Here is a 13,759-nt window from a genome sequence, read left to right as displayed (position 1 = left end):
TTTACTAAGGAATAATTGCATTCCTGGTACTGTGTGGAGCAATATGTAATGTGTTTTTCTAATCAATAGATCTACAATATAGCAAGTAATTGAACAGATGAGACACTTTCACACAACAATATCTATAACACCTTAAGACTACTTTATGGATAGGCTAGGTGTCAGTCACCTTTTCCCAAGATGTAAACTGATTTCTGAGAAGGGTTCTAAAGACCCAAAGGGAGAATGTGAAACTGGTGAACAGAGACCAAGAAGGCTGTTTCTCATTTAACAATGTACACATTAATAAGGGAAAAAGCAACCAGCATAAAAATGAGAAAATGATTAAATGCTTTCAGTTATTTAACCATCTTACTTCTGTCTTAGCCCTCTTGCATGTTGGGGCACTTCCCTGGAAAAAGGTCACTTTCTCCAGAATTTACTGAACAGCTGAGTTTCAGTTCTGGAGAAAAAAGAAGTCGGCGTCTCTGCCCAGGCTCAAAGCTGCTAACGCTGCTTACACAAAGTAGCCCACTTGTACTAATTTGAGCTGGAAAAGACCTTTTGTCATCTTTTAAATGTATTCATGCTGTGGTTCAAGGCTTGTGAAGAGGCAATTTTGCCACTGAATGGGAGAATTTTTTTAAAGTAACTGATACTCTTCTGTCCAATTTCTTCTGGTTGATTATAGTTTCTTGTCACTGTACTGAAATCATGCTTCTTACCCTCGGGTGTTTCTGGGTGAAAGCCTTCCTTTTGTACTATATAGGCTTCATTATATTCATAGTCCTAACACTAATTCATTCATACTTTCACTGTTCTCCCTACTCTTGCTTCTAGCTTGTCGACCTAAAATAGCTGTCTTATTCTGGGTGCAGAAAGGGTTCTTCCATCTTCAGGGCTGGTATCTGCCATTCAGAACTGGCTCAAGCTGAAATGAAGAAGAGATGAAATCTAGTTAAGTGGTTAGTAAGTACGTAAAGGATAGAAAGTAACAAGTGACATGTAATGCAAACTGTTACTATGTTGAATTACAAGAAATCTATGACGGGAAAAATAGCATCAAATCTATTTATGACATCAAAAAGCTGTGGGGAAAAGTATTCTAGCATTTTAGATACAGTTTTATCTTGGATACACTAATGAAATAAAGATGTAAGGTTCTTTCTTCATGTTTGATGACAAAGTCACATTTAGGAGGAAAAGAGCAGCATTATTACTGAAGTTGATGGGCTCTGGCTAGTTCAGCTATCCCATGGAAGATCCTTGACAAGAATTAATTTCTAGAAAGTAGTGCAGAGGTAGCTATTACGGACTGAAATTTTCTCTCCTGTTCTCATGCCCTTAGATGGCTATGGGTTACGATGCGTGACTAGCCTGGCCATTACAACCTCTCTCCCAATATCAAACCTAATGCTCCCTTACTGCAGTTTGGTCTGTTCAACTTCCTTCTCTTTAGTGTGTTTACATAGCTAAAGACTTAACTCACGTCTTTCCGCAGCCCTTCAATTTTTTCCGCACAGAGACACCTCTGGACTTTTCTCAACTGGTTCACAACTTAACTAAAACATGGTGTCCAAAACTGGATGCATAAAATAAGCTGAATAGAGAAGAATTATTTCTTGTCTTATATAGGTTTATTCATGTGTAACTCCCCAGTATACTTTGCTTGTTTAATAGCATGCTTCAATAGCATGTTATTGTTGTTAACTGAGCTTGTGATCCACTGTAATTCCAATCCCCTTCCTCAGAAATGGGATAGCGTAAACTAGCAGCACTAGCTGACTTCAATCTTTTGGCTACCCAGCCATCCTAAAACTGTTTTCAACTCAATATTCAGGCTCAGATTTAACAAAACTTGTCTCTACATTTCATATTCAGATGCTGAAGAGTTTATATAAACTATTGGAGCTAAAACCACTTACTGCCTACAAGATGCCACCCAGAAATTTCATGGCTATCTACTGCTTACACACTGGGTGAACTGAATACATAAGGTGGATAATGACACATGGCATTATTACTGCATACGGGAGTGTATGCATGTGATGCATGTACATATATATTGAGTGTTCTTTTTCTAGGTTTTTATTTTATGGCTAACACAATAATCTACAAATACTTGATAGTTATTCCCTTCCTTAGTGGGTGAGAATTCAGCAAATACTTGTATTTTTTTTTTTAAGCATACCACAAATATGTTTGTAGTCACCAAATCACTCTTTTGAGGTGGTAGTGAGTTTACAAATGCAAATGAGTAACATTTCATTGCATACATTAAAAAAGCCACCCTGTTTTCTCATTACTAAGCCTTAGCAAAGCGTGAAGCATAAAAGTTAGGAGTGTAAACCCAAGCGCTTCATTTCAAGCAAAAGCATAATTGGCTCTTCTGCGTGATTCTGTCATTTACTTAGAGTAAATGTTTCCATTGCAGTCTTGCAAAAATATAATTACATCTTAAGTTATTACTTAGGCAAGTGTATCAGTAATTAGTATGACAATAATTTGTATGTGTGTTTCCTGTAATGTACTCATTCAATGAAAAGATACAAGCATATAGCAAATTTCAGAGAAGGCTTTGTCTTTTTTTTTTTTTGTCTAAACTAAGGAATAATGTAATGCAGATGAATAAAAGACTAAGTTTTAGGGATATTATTGGTCATCTCAAGACAGCAATATGTGAATAGTCAATATTACTCAAGTGGCACAAGTTATTGTTTATATATCATTATTTATGTAGCAGTTTGTAGTCAATACATATCATAGTTCAAAGAAGGTACTGTACGCAGAATATCCAGTGGAGACAGAGTTTAATAAAAAACCTGTAGAAAAGATGTACAGTGCAAATTAGTGAATAGACATAATACAGAAAATGCCAAAATCTACAGCCACTATTATCTTTAAACGGTAAGGTGTTTCACATTACTGCAGTCCTCCGGCACAGGCAGCCATTTGCTCTTCAGGTACTCACACTGCACAATAGCTAAGTTGGACTGGAGTAAGATGATGCGTACTGGAAATGGCAACTGTACAGCGGAACTGTGCAGTAACTCTGAAGAAAATGAGGGGACTAAATTTTATTACTAACAAGTATTTTGGGGCTGTGGACTTACACAGGCTTTTTTCTTTACACAAGAAGAATTCTTTCCTTAAAATTCTGCACTTAGCAAGTAATACAGATACAGTTAGCAGAACACATGACTCCAGTCTCTTTTAGAGCAGTAACTGTCCTAATCTAGTTTCTGCAGCAATGTGCAATGCAGCAGTGTGAGGATCCAAAAAATGTGAAGATCCATAACTAATGTGCACAATAACAACAGAAATGGGCAAGGATTGTAATGCCAAAAATTTCAAGCCAGCACTAGTGCTCTTTTCCGGCTTTTCAGCTTTCTTTGCGTTTTTAAACAGATTCCCGGAGGACGGCTATCCGGATGACAGCTGCATTAAAATGCAAGTATTTGATAATCTTGAAATTCTAGGTTAAGTTTAAAGAAGATAGATTTCATTAAAAGAGACTGAAAAGTACAAAAATAGGTCACCGAGTATGTTTAGTGTGTCTATAGAGTACATATTACTGTTAACGTAAATCTAAATGCATTATTCAGACAAAAAAAGATTGAAACAAAAATACTATCTGAGAAGTGGAACTCCTAGGGACAATCACACCATATTCTGCAAGTATCCTTCTGCCTCCTTCTACATAGCAAATGAGGAGGAAATAAGAAAGCCATTAGAGAGTATGAATTGGATGGGTTAGGGTGTGCTGCTGAGTGCACAGCAGAAAGGGTGAGAGAGACAAGGAGCAAGAAGAGTAATTCCAGAAATAGGATCATTTTTGCTCATGCCCGTAGTCAGATTCATTAGTTTTATTTTCTCACGTGCTCTCAAATAACAGACATGTAAGTACTGGAGCAGTGCAGTCAGAATATTCAGGATGAAAAGAAACAAAACTTACCACTGAGGAGGAATTTCCACAGGGACAAAATTTCGGTTGCACAAATGAACAAAAGCTGCTGCTAAACTGCAGGCAGCCTTCAACTCCTGCGATTCACAGGTGTCGTACGTACACATGCTGTAGAATGGTTCAGGGTCCACCTTTAACACAAAGGGGCTTGTTTAGAGGAGTGGGGTGCAGGGTGCAAATACAGCTCTTCTAGAGATGGCAATCTGGCAATGCACCTGCAGGTAAACTGAAAAGGAAGTTTGATTTGTGTCTGCCTCCCTGCCCACCCTTGTTAGGACCATTCACAAACCTTTAGTCTCCTCCTAATATTGAGGGGTTTATTTGTATGTCCAAATTCTAGACCTGTATGCTGGAGAGTGGTGCAAAGTCATGGCACTATTTTGTGGATGTCAAGGACCTTAATTTATGGTCATATAACACCTTTTTTTCTGTCTGCATTGTTGTTCTGATTACTTCTAAAGTTATCCGCAACTAAACTCTATATCCTTGCAACAATTATGTGTACTCCCTTGAAGGATGACATTTGGGTATTAAGATGGTCCTTTGGTGGCTGAAGTTATACTTACAACTTTGAAGCAGTTCCTAAGAAGTGAATTTGATTCTTCAAAAAACACTTCACAGACGTTTTGCTTAGCTGTAGTTGGACATGGCTTCACTTTCTTCTGCATGAGACTGCACTTGTTCACCTGGGAAAACAGAATTACTCTATTATTGGGCTTGCATGGCAAGGTTTTGGTAGCGGGGGGCTGCAGGGGTGGCTTCTGTGAGAAGCTGCTAGAAACTTCCCCTATGTCCGATAAAGCCAATGCCAGCTGGCTCCAAGACAGACCCACCACTCGCCAAGGCCGAGCCCATCAGCGGTAGTGGTAGCGCCTCTGGGATAACATATTTAAGAAGGAGAAGTAGTGCACAGCAGCAATTGCAGCCGGAGAGAGGAGTGAGAGTATGTGAGAGAAACAACTCTGCTGACACCAAGGTCAGTGAAGAAGGAGGGGCAGGAGGTGCTCCAGGCACTGGAGCAGAGATTCCCCTGCAGCCCGTGGTGAAGAAGACCATGGTGAGGCAGGCTGTCCCCCTGCAGCCCATGGAGGTCCACAGTGGAGCAGATGGCCACCTGCAGCCCCTGGAGGACCCCACACTGGAGCAGGTGGATGCCCAAAGGAGGCTGTGGTCCTGTGGGAAGCCTGTGCTGGAGCAGGCTCCTGGCAGGACGTGTGGACCTGTGGAGAGAGAGGAGCGCAGGCTGGAGCAGGTTTGCTGGCAGGGCTTGTGACCCCGCAGGGGACCCACGCTGGAGCAGTCTGTTCCTGAAGGACTGCACCCCGTGGATGGGACCCATGCTGGAGCAGTTTGTGAAGAACTGCAGCCTGTGGGAAGGACTCACTTTGGAGAAGTTCATGGAGGACTGTCTCCCATGGGAGGGACCCCACCCTGGAGCAGGGGAAGAGTGTGAGGAGTCCTCCCCCTGAGAAGGAAGGAGCGGAAGAAACAATGTGTGATGAACTGACCCAAACCCCCATTCCCCATCCCCCTGTGCCGCTTGGCGGGGGGAGGAGGTAGAGAAAATCAGGAGTAAAGTTAAGCCTGGGAAGAAGGGAGGGGTGGGGGCAAGGTGTTTTTAAGATTTGGTTTTATTTCTCATTATCCTGCTCTGATTTGACTAGTAATAAATTAATTTTTTTCCCGAAGTCGAGTCTGTTTTGCCTGCGACAGTATTTGCTGAGTGATCTCCCTGTCCTTAGGCTTGACCCATGAGCCTTTTGTTTTATTTTCTCTCCCCTGTCCAGGGTGAGGAGGGGAGCGACAGAGCGGCTTTGGTGGGCACCTGGCATCCAGCCAGGGTCAGCCCACCACAATTACTCAAGTTGGGTTTTTTGGTTTGGTTTTTTTTAAACATCAGTGTAGTGTGAATTCTTTAGATTTCCAGTGTGAGATGGTTTGAAGGAAGGTACGGGCAGCTCAGTACACTGCTCTGATTAACACTTATTCTTCATTAATATTGAGAAGTACCCTACACTCTTCATAAAAATGTATGTCTCATAAATATTACAGATTACAGACATCGTTTCCTTTTTCTATTGATTTTGTTACTCACTGAAGGATTTTGGTGTGTGGCTGCCGACACAGTAAGTAGTTGGCTAGTTGTCTTAACTTTTATTATATATGACAGGTCAGAGTTGTGCTTCTACTACCTCTTTTTGTTGGAGGAAAAAAAAAAAGTCATATCCTTGCTGGGTTATTCACAGGTAATAAACAACAACAAGGCTTCAAAAAAACCCAAAACCCCAAACTGGAGGTCCCAACAATTCCAAGCATTTTTGGACAATAAAATGTGAATGGATTTTTGTTGTACGTGGTTGAGGTGAGGTCCCTTAGCACACCAGTCAAAAGCTGATGATACCAAATGTTAACAGAACTAGTAATAAGCAGCATTTGCTAAAGTTTCTTAGGATTTGTTTTGACTGAACACTGTTTTTAGTACTCTGTATCAAATCAGCAACTTACTATTTTTTAATCAGTAATTTCCTGACAAATCTTTGAGTTTAGAAGTTCTTTAAGCAAGTGTAAACTCAAGTTATTTTAATTACTAAGAAAAATTAACTGCCAGTTTAATCTCTCGGATAACAACCTGCAGGAGTCAGACATTTGCAGCCTCCTCATTAACCTCCTCATTTTGTACAGCAGCTGGTCCTGTAACACTAGAACTTCACTGACATTACTTGCAAGGTCAGTGTGTGACGAAGGCTTGTAATAAAGCTCCTGGTAGCAAGCTGCCAGTCTGAGTTTATAGTTCGATGTGAGGTGACTCCAGCAATGCAGAGTGACTGACTGCTTTTATTTCAGGCTTTGATACCTGGCCAGATTTAACCTGATTGTGTTTTCACTTTCTGTATGACGTATAGTTGTGCTAAAACCTCTGGTCAGGGAGGATTTTTGCAAGCTCCATTTTATCAGCACAGCTGAATACACTGCCTGTTTGAACCGGGTATTTGCACTGTATGATGTCTTCCTATCGCTTTAGAAAAGTCTCCAAGACTTTGCATGAACTCCTGACGTGGCACATCTGTATTTCTGGCCATTGCTTTCACGCTGTACAACAGCAGTACATTATTGGCATGTCAGTCTTTTTATTACTTTTTCCAAACGGGCTATGACTGCAAACAGCACAGATTTCAGCTAGAGTCATCTATAAATTTTTCTTAGCGGTATACAGCACTGCAAAGATGCCATGGCCTACAAATAAAACGTACCAATCAATAGCGTAAGCGCAGCCATTATGCCATCAGCCACTTAAAGAAGGACATACATGACTTCCCAGCTTGTTTATGACAGTAAGTTTCTTACGTGTTGCTTTTAATTGGTTATTATTTTTAGTTCAAGCTCTCTGGGTAGTTTTGCATTAGATGGTTGCATTTTTATGAATATATTAGAAGTTAGTATTTGTAGCAATTGAGAAAATTATACCTACAGTCAGTCACGTCATGATCCCACCCCATTATTAACATAAACATAGGCTGCACACTCATTAGATCTGTCTCCAACAGCAAGGAAAAGTACAAGATACTTGAAGCAATCCTCTTTAAAGTAAAGTACTGACATAAAGCGGAAAATGGTAGCATTTCTGTGCCCAGAACTCGGACATCTTCTGGTGAGAGAAGGTAAAGGGAAGAGTCTCAAAATCTTAGTAGTAGTAAGATGCTGGTTTCTTTTTTTTGTAATAGATTCTCAAATTAGGCTTGAAAGGATTTAGAGGAACCTGTCAACATGGCTTGAGAGCACAGTAAGGCTACTTTTTTTTTGGTCAGTTGCATTCACAAATGGCTATGTACACCCGCACGTTTTCATATTTAGATTATTTTCAGCTGAAGGTAAATTACATGAATTAAGGTTAAGTCTCTTTGAAGCGAAGAGGTATAACATTACTGGTATAAGAGTTACAACATGTATTTAAAATAGTTATAGAAAGTCCTTTTATGCAAGTTAACAACTGAATCAGTAGCACCTAACCCTCCAAAAAAGTCTCAGCACTTAGTGGTATGGCGATGGAGAGCAACCTTACTAGTTACTGGTTTCTAAAGTTTTGTTTCTTGATAAGATGAAAAGCAGGAAGAACAAAAAAACTGAAGAGGCTCAACATACCCAGCTACAACAAACAGCTCTAAAGAAAACTTCAAGAGGGAAAACTTCCTGGTACAAACACTGTGGCCTGACTGATGAACATATGGATTTGTCCCAGACCAAGTACCACCTGGCTCTGCATTCCAGAAAGAGGTGTTCTAAGTAGGAAAACATCAAAAGTACTCGGTTCCAACATCAGTTTCTTCTAATAGCAGAAGCAGCCTCTATGTTTTACCTTACCACTTAGGCCAAAAATGCTCAACGGCTGTCTACAGGGAATTCTTGTATGGTTTTTAACAAATATGTGCAACCTTTTCCCTGGTTAAACACAGGAAAACAAATTATATACAGTATGCTGCTGTTTTTGCCACCTAGCTTTTGTTCATCTAAGCCAAAACAGTATGTCGGATGTTGCCCTTTTTGTGCTCCAGCACCACTGGTAATCTGCATAAAAAGAAGCCTTCAGCTCCTTACCTGCCAGCTCTGTGTGAACTCTTGCACGTTGTCAGTGAAGGAACGATTAGGAAGTATCCATTCATTTCCAGCTTCATTATCATTGGTACCAAAAAGCCCAGCTGAAATACCTAGAATGAAATTGAAAGGGAGTAAAACAGTAGCTGTCACAAGCAGACACAGGAAAATTGTAGAGGCTGTCTCTGGGCTCTGATTATTCTGTACAGCAGAGCTCAGCTGTAATGCGGAAGAGGGAAAGTATGCCCAAGGCATCCATTACGGATTTTTCTCAGACTGCATTGCCATCTCGTTTGTTAGCTGGTCATTTGCTTCTCCTGATCAGATCAAGGCATCGTATCTATTCTCTGCTAATCTCAGGGGTCTGAGTTCTACAATAGTGTGGGGCACATGGATAGGAATATATTCCAAGTATACCAAAAACCCTGGAAGCTTTTAGACCTCCCTCATTCGTACTCTTGCAGGTTTGACAAGATAAGCCTGCTATAAAGCAGTGATTCTCAAACAGGGTTTGGGGTGGGCTGACTGCATTACATCTACCCCCTATTTCTATCTATCTATCTATCTGCTTTATTGCCCTGAAACAATAGTAACCTAGGTAAACACTTGCTGTTCTTACTGGAATGATACATACTGTGCTTTATTTGGTGGTAACTGGGAATGCCTAGGGCCATTTCCAGGGTGTGTATAAATGAAGAGGGGAAAAGCAAGTGAAAGACAACCCACGTGCTGGTACTACAGGTGATGATAATTCAGAGATACAGAAAAAATGACTAACAAACAGCTGACAAAAGCTGTATGATTGATACTCACCATGGTGCCAGCCAGCCAGAGTGACAGTACAGAGATCATACTGAAAGTCACAAGAGACAGAAACTCCTTTCTGATTAGACACTTCTATTTTGTTGGTTTCTCTCCTTGAATTAGTGGTATTCTTTTCAAGGGATTGATCCAGTACTTGGCAGTTCTCTTCCATAAAGGAAAAGTTATACATCTTGGATATCTGTTTTAAAATGAAAAATGCAATTTCAAATATGTCACAATGAAAGTTCAATGACTGGCAAGCTCAGTCTGGGTTTGCAGGTGGGATGGGGTCAACTTTCCTCAGCCCAGAGTTAGGGATTAAGAACAGCGTTGTGTTAATCTTCTGAAAGAGCAGGAAAGCACAAAGCCTCCCAGGTACACTGAGGCTATGGGCCCAGTTTGTTCTCCAGACCTGTCTAACTGCCATTCTCTTAGATCATGTAAGAGGAAAGCTGAAAAGTTCATCGAGCTTCTGTAATTTTAAGTCCCCAAAGAGCAAAGAGGCAGCCCTTGAGTTAAAACTGTTTTTGTTTTGGGGAGTTATTTCCTGATTAAAAAGTGGTTACTTTCTGGCACTTACATCTGAGAGCTGTTCTGATCTATGTTTTGAGCATTAATATTTTGAAGACTTCCCCCTGCCCCCCCTTCTTTCTTTTTTTTTTTTTGGTTGGTGGGTTGAAGATAATTTCTGGTCTGGAAAGTAAGAAAGAATGTTTGACTTTCCCCTCCTACCTTCAGTCTTGGGTAGATACTGATCACGGTCTGGTTCATCTCCACATACAGTGATCTTGAGTTACGAGTGTCCTCATTTAGTATTACAGTGAAAGTATTGTGAACAAAATCCTTGGCAAGAAGTACACTGCACTTTGATGTCAAATCATAAATTTTCCCATCAAAAGTCATAAGATGCTTGGTTCCCATTAACATAGCATGATCTAGAGAACGGTATTTCAGAAGAAACATCAGTGAGTTTTCCACAGAGCAGTAAGTAAGTGCTGTGCTACTACTTGCACGCTGCAACACAAACAGCTTCTGGCTGGCATACTCTTAAAATAATTTCTCAAGCTATTATTACATTTTAATTAGTTACAAGTTGCTCTGCAATAAAAATTTCTCCAGAAAGGAAACAATCTAATAATTTCTTTTTCATTATGGATCCACCTGAATGTCCTAAAACTTTGAGAGACATGAATTACCATTCAAAGCTCATCTTGATTTATAGTCATGCTACTTGATAGTCATATTTATAAGTCCATCTGTTACCCGTGTCATCCATCCCCCCCGATATATTCCCATGCAGAAAACAGCAAGAATATTAACTGTCTCAAAAAAACACCCTGCCAAACCAGAGCAAACAGAGTCAAAGTCCACGAAACCCTGCTGATACATCACTTAGACTATTTGGTCACTAGGACCTTCCAGTGCCCTCTGTTGTGTCTGCCTACTGGGAGGAAGCCATTAAAAATGGCTCTTTCTGGTAAAGTCATTATTTATAAGGCACAGCTGGGACTGTTAATGCAGTCTTTTAGCATTTAGCAATGCTTTTTCAGGTAATGCTGTCTCTGAAGTTTTGGCAGGGCTGAGCTTTTTCATCCTAGAGTCAACAGAAGCGATGTCACCAGTTTCAAAGTATGGACAAAGCCTCCATGGCAAGACCCAGGGCCAACAGGTATGACTGGCATTGAACTATAGTATCAACTCACAAGAACATATACATAAGACAGATAAATGCCACCTGCTGATTTCTAGTCTCAACAGTAGGAAGTGTAAAGAGTTGCAAAATTTGCATGAATATTAAGTAAGCAGTGTTTATTGCATGTCAGCTTTACCCAAAGTGTTGGTATTTATTATTGTATTGGGTTTGCGTGGCAAGGTTTTGGTAGCAGGGGGGCTACAGGGGTGGCTTCTGTGAGAAGCTGCTAGAAGCTTCCCCTATGTCCAACAAAGTCAATGTCAGCGGGTTCCAAGGCGGACCCCTCGCTGGCCAAGGCCGAGCCCATCAGCGACAGTGGTAGTGCCTCTGGGATAACATATTTAAGAAAGGGAAAAAAAGCTACAGGGGAGTAGCAGTTGCAGCCAGAGAGAGGAGTGAGAGTATGTGAGAGGAACAACTCTGCTGACACCAAGGTCAGTGAAGAAGGAGGGGGAGGAGGTGCTCCAGGCGCCAGAGCAGAGATTCCCCTGCAGCCCATGGTGAAGAAGACCATGGTGAGGCAGGCTGTCCCCCTGCAGCCCATGGAGGTCCACAGTGGAGCAGATATCCACCTGCAGCCCCTGGAGGACCCCATGCTGGAGCAGGTGCATGCCTGAAGGAGGCTGTGTCCCCGTGGGAAGCCCGTGCTGGAGCAGACTGCTGGCAGGACCTGTGGCCCCATGGAAAGAGGAACCCACGCTGGAGCAGGTTTGCTGGCAGGGCTTGTGACCCCGCAGGGGACCCACGCTGGAGCAGTCTGTTCCTGAAGGACTGCACCCCGTGGATGGGACCCACGCTGGAGCAGTTTGTGAAGAACTGCAGCCTGTGGGAAGGACTCACTTTGGAGAAGTTCATGGAGGACTGTCTCCCGTGGGAGGGACCCCACCCTGGAGCAGGGGAAGAGTGTGAGGAGTCCTCCCCCTGAGGAGGAAGGAGCGGCAGAAACAACATGTGATGAACTGACCCAAACCCCCATTCCCCGTCCCCCTGTGCCGCTTGGCGGGGGGAGGAGGTAGAGAAAATCAGGAGTAAAGTTAAGCCTGGGAAGAAGGGAGGGGTGGGGGCAAGGTGTTTTTAAGATTTGGTTTTATTTCTCATTATCCTGCTCTGATTTGACCAGTAATAAATTAAACTAATTTTTCCCGAAGTCGAGTCTGTTTTGCCCATGACGGTAATTAGTGAGTGATCTCCCTGTCCTTATCTTGACCCACAAGCCTTTTGTTTTATTTTCTCTCCCCCTGTCCAGTTGAGGAGGGGGGAGTGATAGAGCGGCTTTGGTGGGCACCTGGCATCCAGCCAGGGTCAACCCACCACAATTACACATACAATTATTGTTTTACAAGAAAGACTATATATACAGTTTATAGAAAAATGATTAATTAGCGACCATCTCTATGTAAACTACTATTCCAAATACAATTTGTAAAATTTAGAACTAAGTGGCAATAGACCCAGTTACCAAACAAAGCAGCACTTTGAAAGGGCTTACATTCAAAGGGACTCTCCATCATCCTCCGTTTGAATCTATAATACTCTGCAACTATGTTGATATTGTAGAGGTCTTGGAGAGGCCTCATTAGCTTTTCTTCAATGAGATAATTAGTAACATTTGCCAGATCCAGGGAGCGGTCTGCTTTAGGAAGTACTGGCAGTTTTACTGCCACCGAACAGTTCCTGTAGAATACAAACAAAACAGCATGTGCCCTTATCTGCTAAGCTGATGAAATGCAGTTGCCTTATTATTAGAAATGTGGAAGTGAAATATTCATAAGAACTCTAGTCTGGTTAGAATGACAAAACAAAGATATACCATGGCTAAGACCTGCAATACACCATGCCATATAAGGCCAGTTATCATAGTGATTGCTACTCTGTTTGCTGCTGAGTAGCTTCTTTTGAAACGCAGCCTGTCCCGGTAGCCAACAAAAATGAACATTACGGTGTGATGCCATATGCCCAAAGCAAAGAACGGTCAGGTGGTTGTCCGCAACCCTCAGCATACAAGCCGCTATGAAGACTAACTACGCACATATCCATTTAGAACACTACCCAGCAGCAGGGATCCTGCAAAAAACACCAATTACCTGGCTGAAAAACTGTAAAGGTTGAGTAAGGGCTTCCGGATCTTGCTCACAGCTCTAGAAAACACGGCCTCTGCCCACCTGAGCATCTGCTGTGTAGTCTGTTGGAGAGCCAGAAAAGGAGATTACAAAACTGACTACAGTATGGCTTCAGGGCAGGGTCAGTACTTGATAATGAGTTTTAAATCAATAGTCAGTGAAACAGCACTTCAGTCTCTCTTGCATTTGTCACTTGCCTGACAGCATCTTGTCATTTAGAGGTTAATATCCAGAGGACAGACACTAGTCACTACAGCAATAAATAACGGACAAAACTATATCCTTCCTAAAATAACATTACTTAAAGTATACCAATACTTCACTGAGTTAGTGTGCTTCAGTAGCTTGCAAAGGATTGATATCTTTGTTAATATAAATTGGTGTCATGATATATCCTTTATGCTCTTCGTTTCAACTAGAAGAGCTCAAACCTATTTGTATATTATTTGTTGGAATCACAATCCCTCCTCTCTATGGAAGAAAAGCAAAAGCTACATGAATGACAGATTACTGCTGCTGTGATTTCAATCAAAACTAGTAAAGCCACCTCTCCTCTAGCTGGAAAAGTACTGCTTTCAGAGCAGGACGAATATTTCAAGAACAGTAAAT

The 13,759-nt window shown here is 41.6% G+C and overlaps 1 protein-coding gene across 1 annotated transcript in view; it reads right to left on the bottom strand.

The window, feature by feature from the left end:
* Positions 1-2,690: 2,690 nt before the first annotated feature.
* Positions 2,691-13,759, bottom strand: part of LOC127022570 (uncharacterized) — a 103,281-nt gene continuing 92,212 nt past the window's right edge. Inside the window, exons 65-72 of the mRNA XM_050906199.1 lie at positions 13,115-13,212; positions 12,520-12,704; positions 10,070-10,272; positions 9,347-9,536; positions 8,537-8,646; positions 4,510-4,773; positions 3,935-4,074; positions 2,691-2,801 (exon numbers count right to left, since the gene is read on the bottom strand). Of these exons, the coding sequence (XP_050762156.1) occupies positions 2,747-2,801; positions 3,935-4,074; positions 4,510-4,773; positions 8,537-8,646; positions 9,347-9,536; positions 10,070-10,272; positions 12,520-12,704; positions 13,115-13,212 (1,245 nt within the window). The 3' untranslated portion in view covers positions 2,691-2,746. The remainder of the gene's footprint in view (positions 2,802-3,934; positions 4,075-4,509; positions 4,774-8,536; positions 8,647-9,346; positions 9,537-10,069; positions 10,273-12,519; positions 12,705-13,114; positions 13,213-13,759) is intronic.

This window comes from Gymnogyps californianus, chromosome 15 (assembly GCF_018139145.2).
Source record: "Gymnogyps californianus isolate 813 chromosome 15, ASM1813914v2, whole genome shotgun sequence".
In the NCBI taxonomy this organism is placed as follows: Eukaryota; Metazoa; Chordata; class Aves; order Accipitriformes; family Cathartidae; genus Gymnogyps; species Gymnogyps californianus.
Note: the sequence above shows the minus strand (reverse complement) of the source record. Positions and strands in the feature narration are given on the sequence as shown.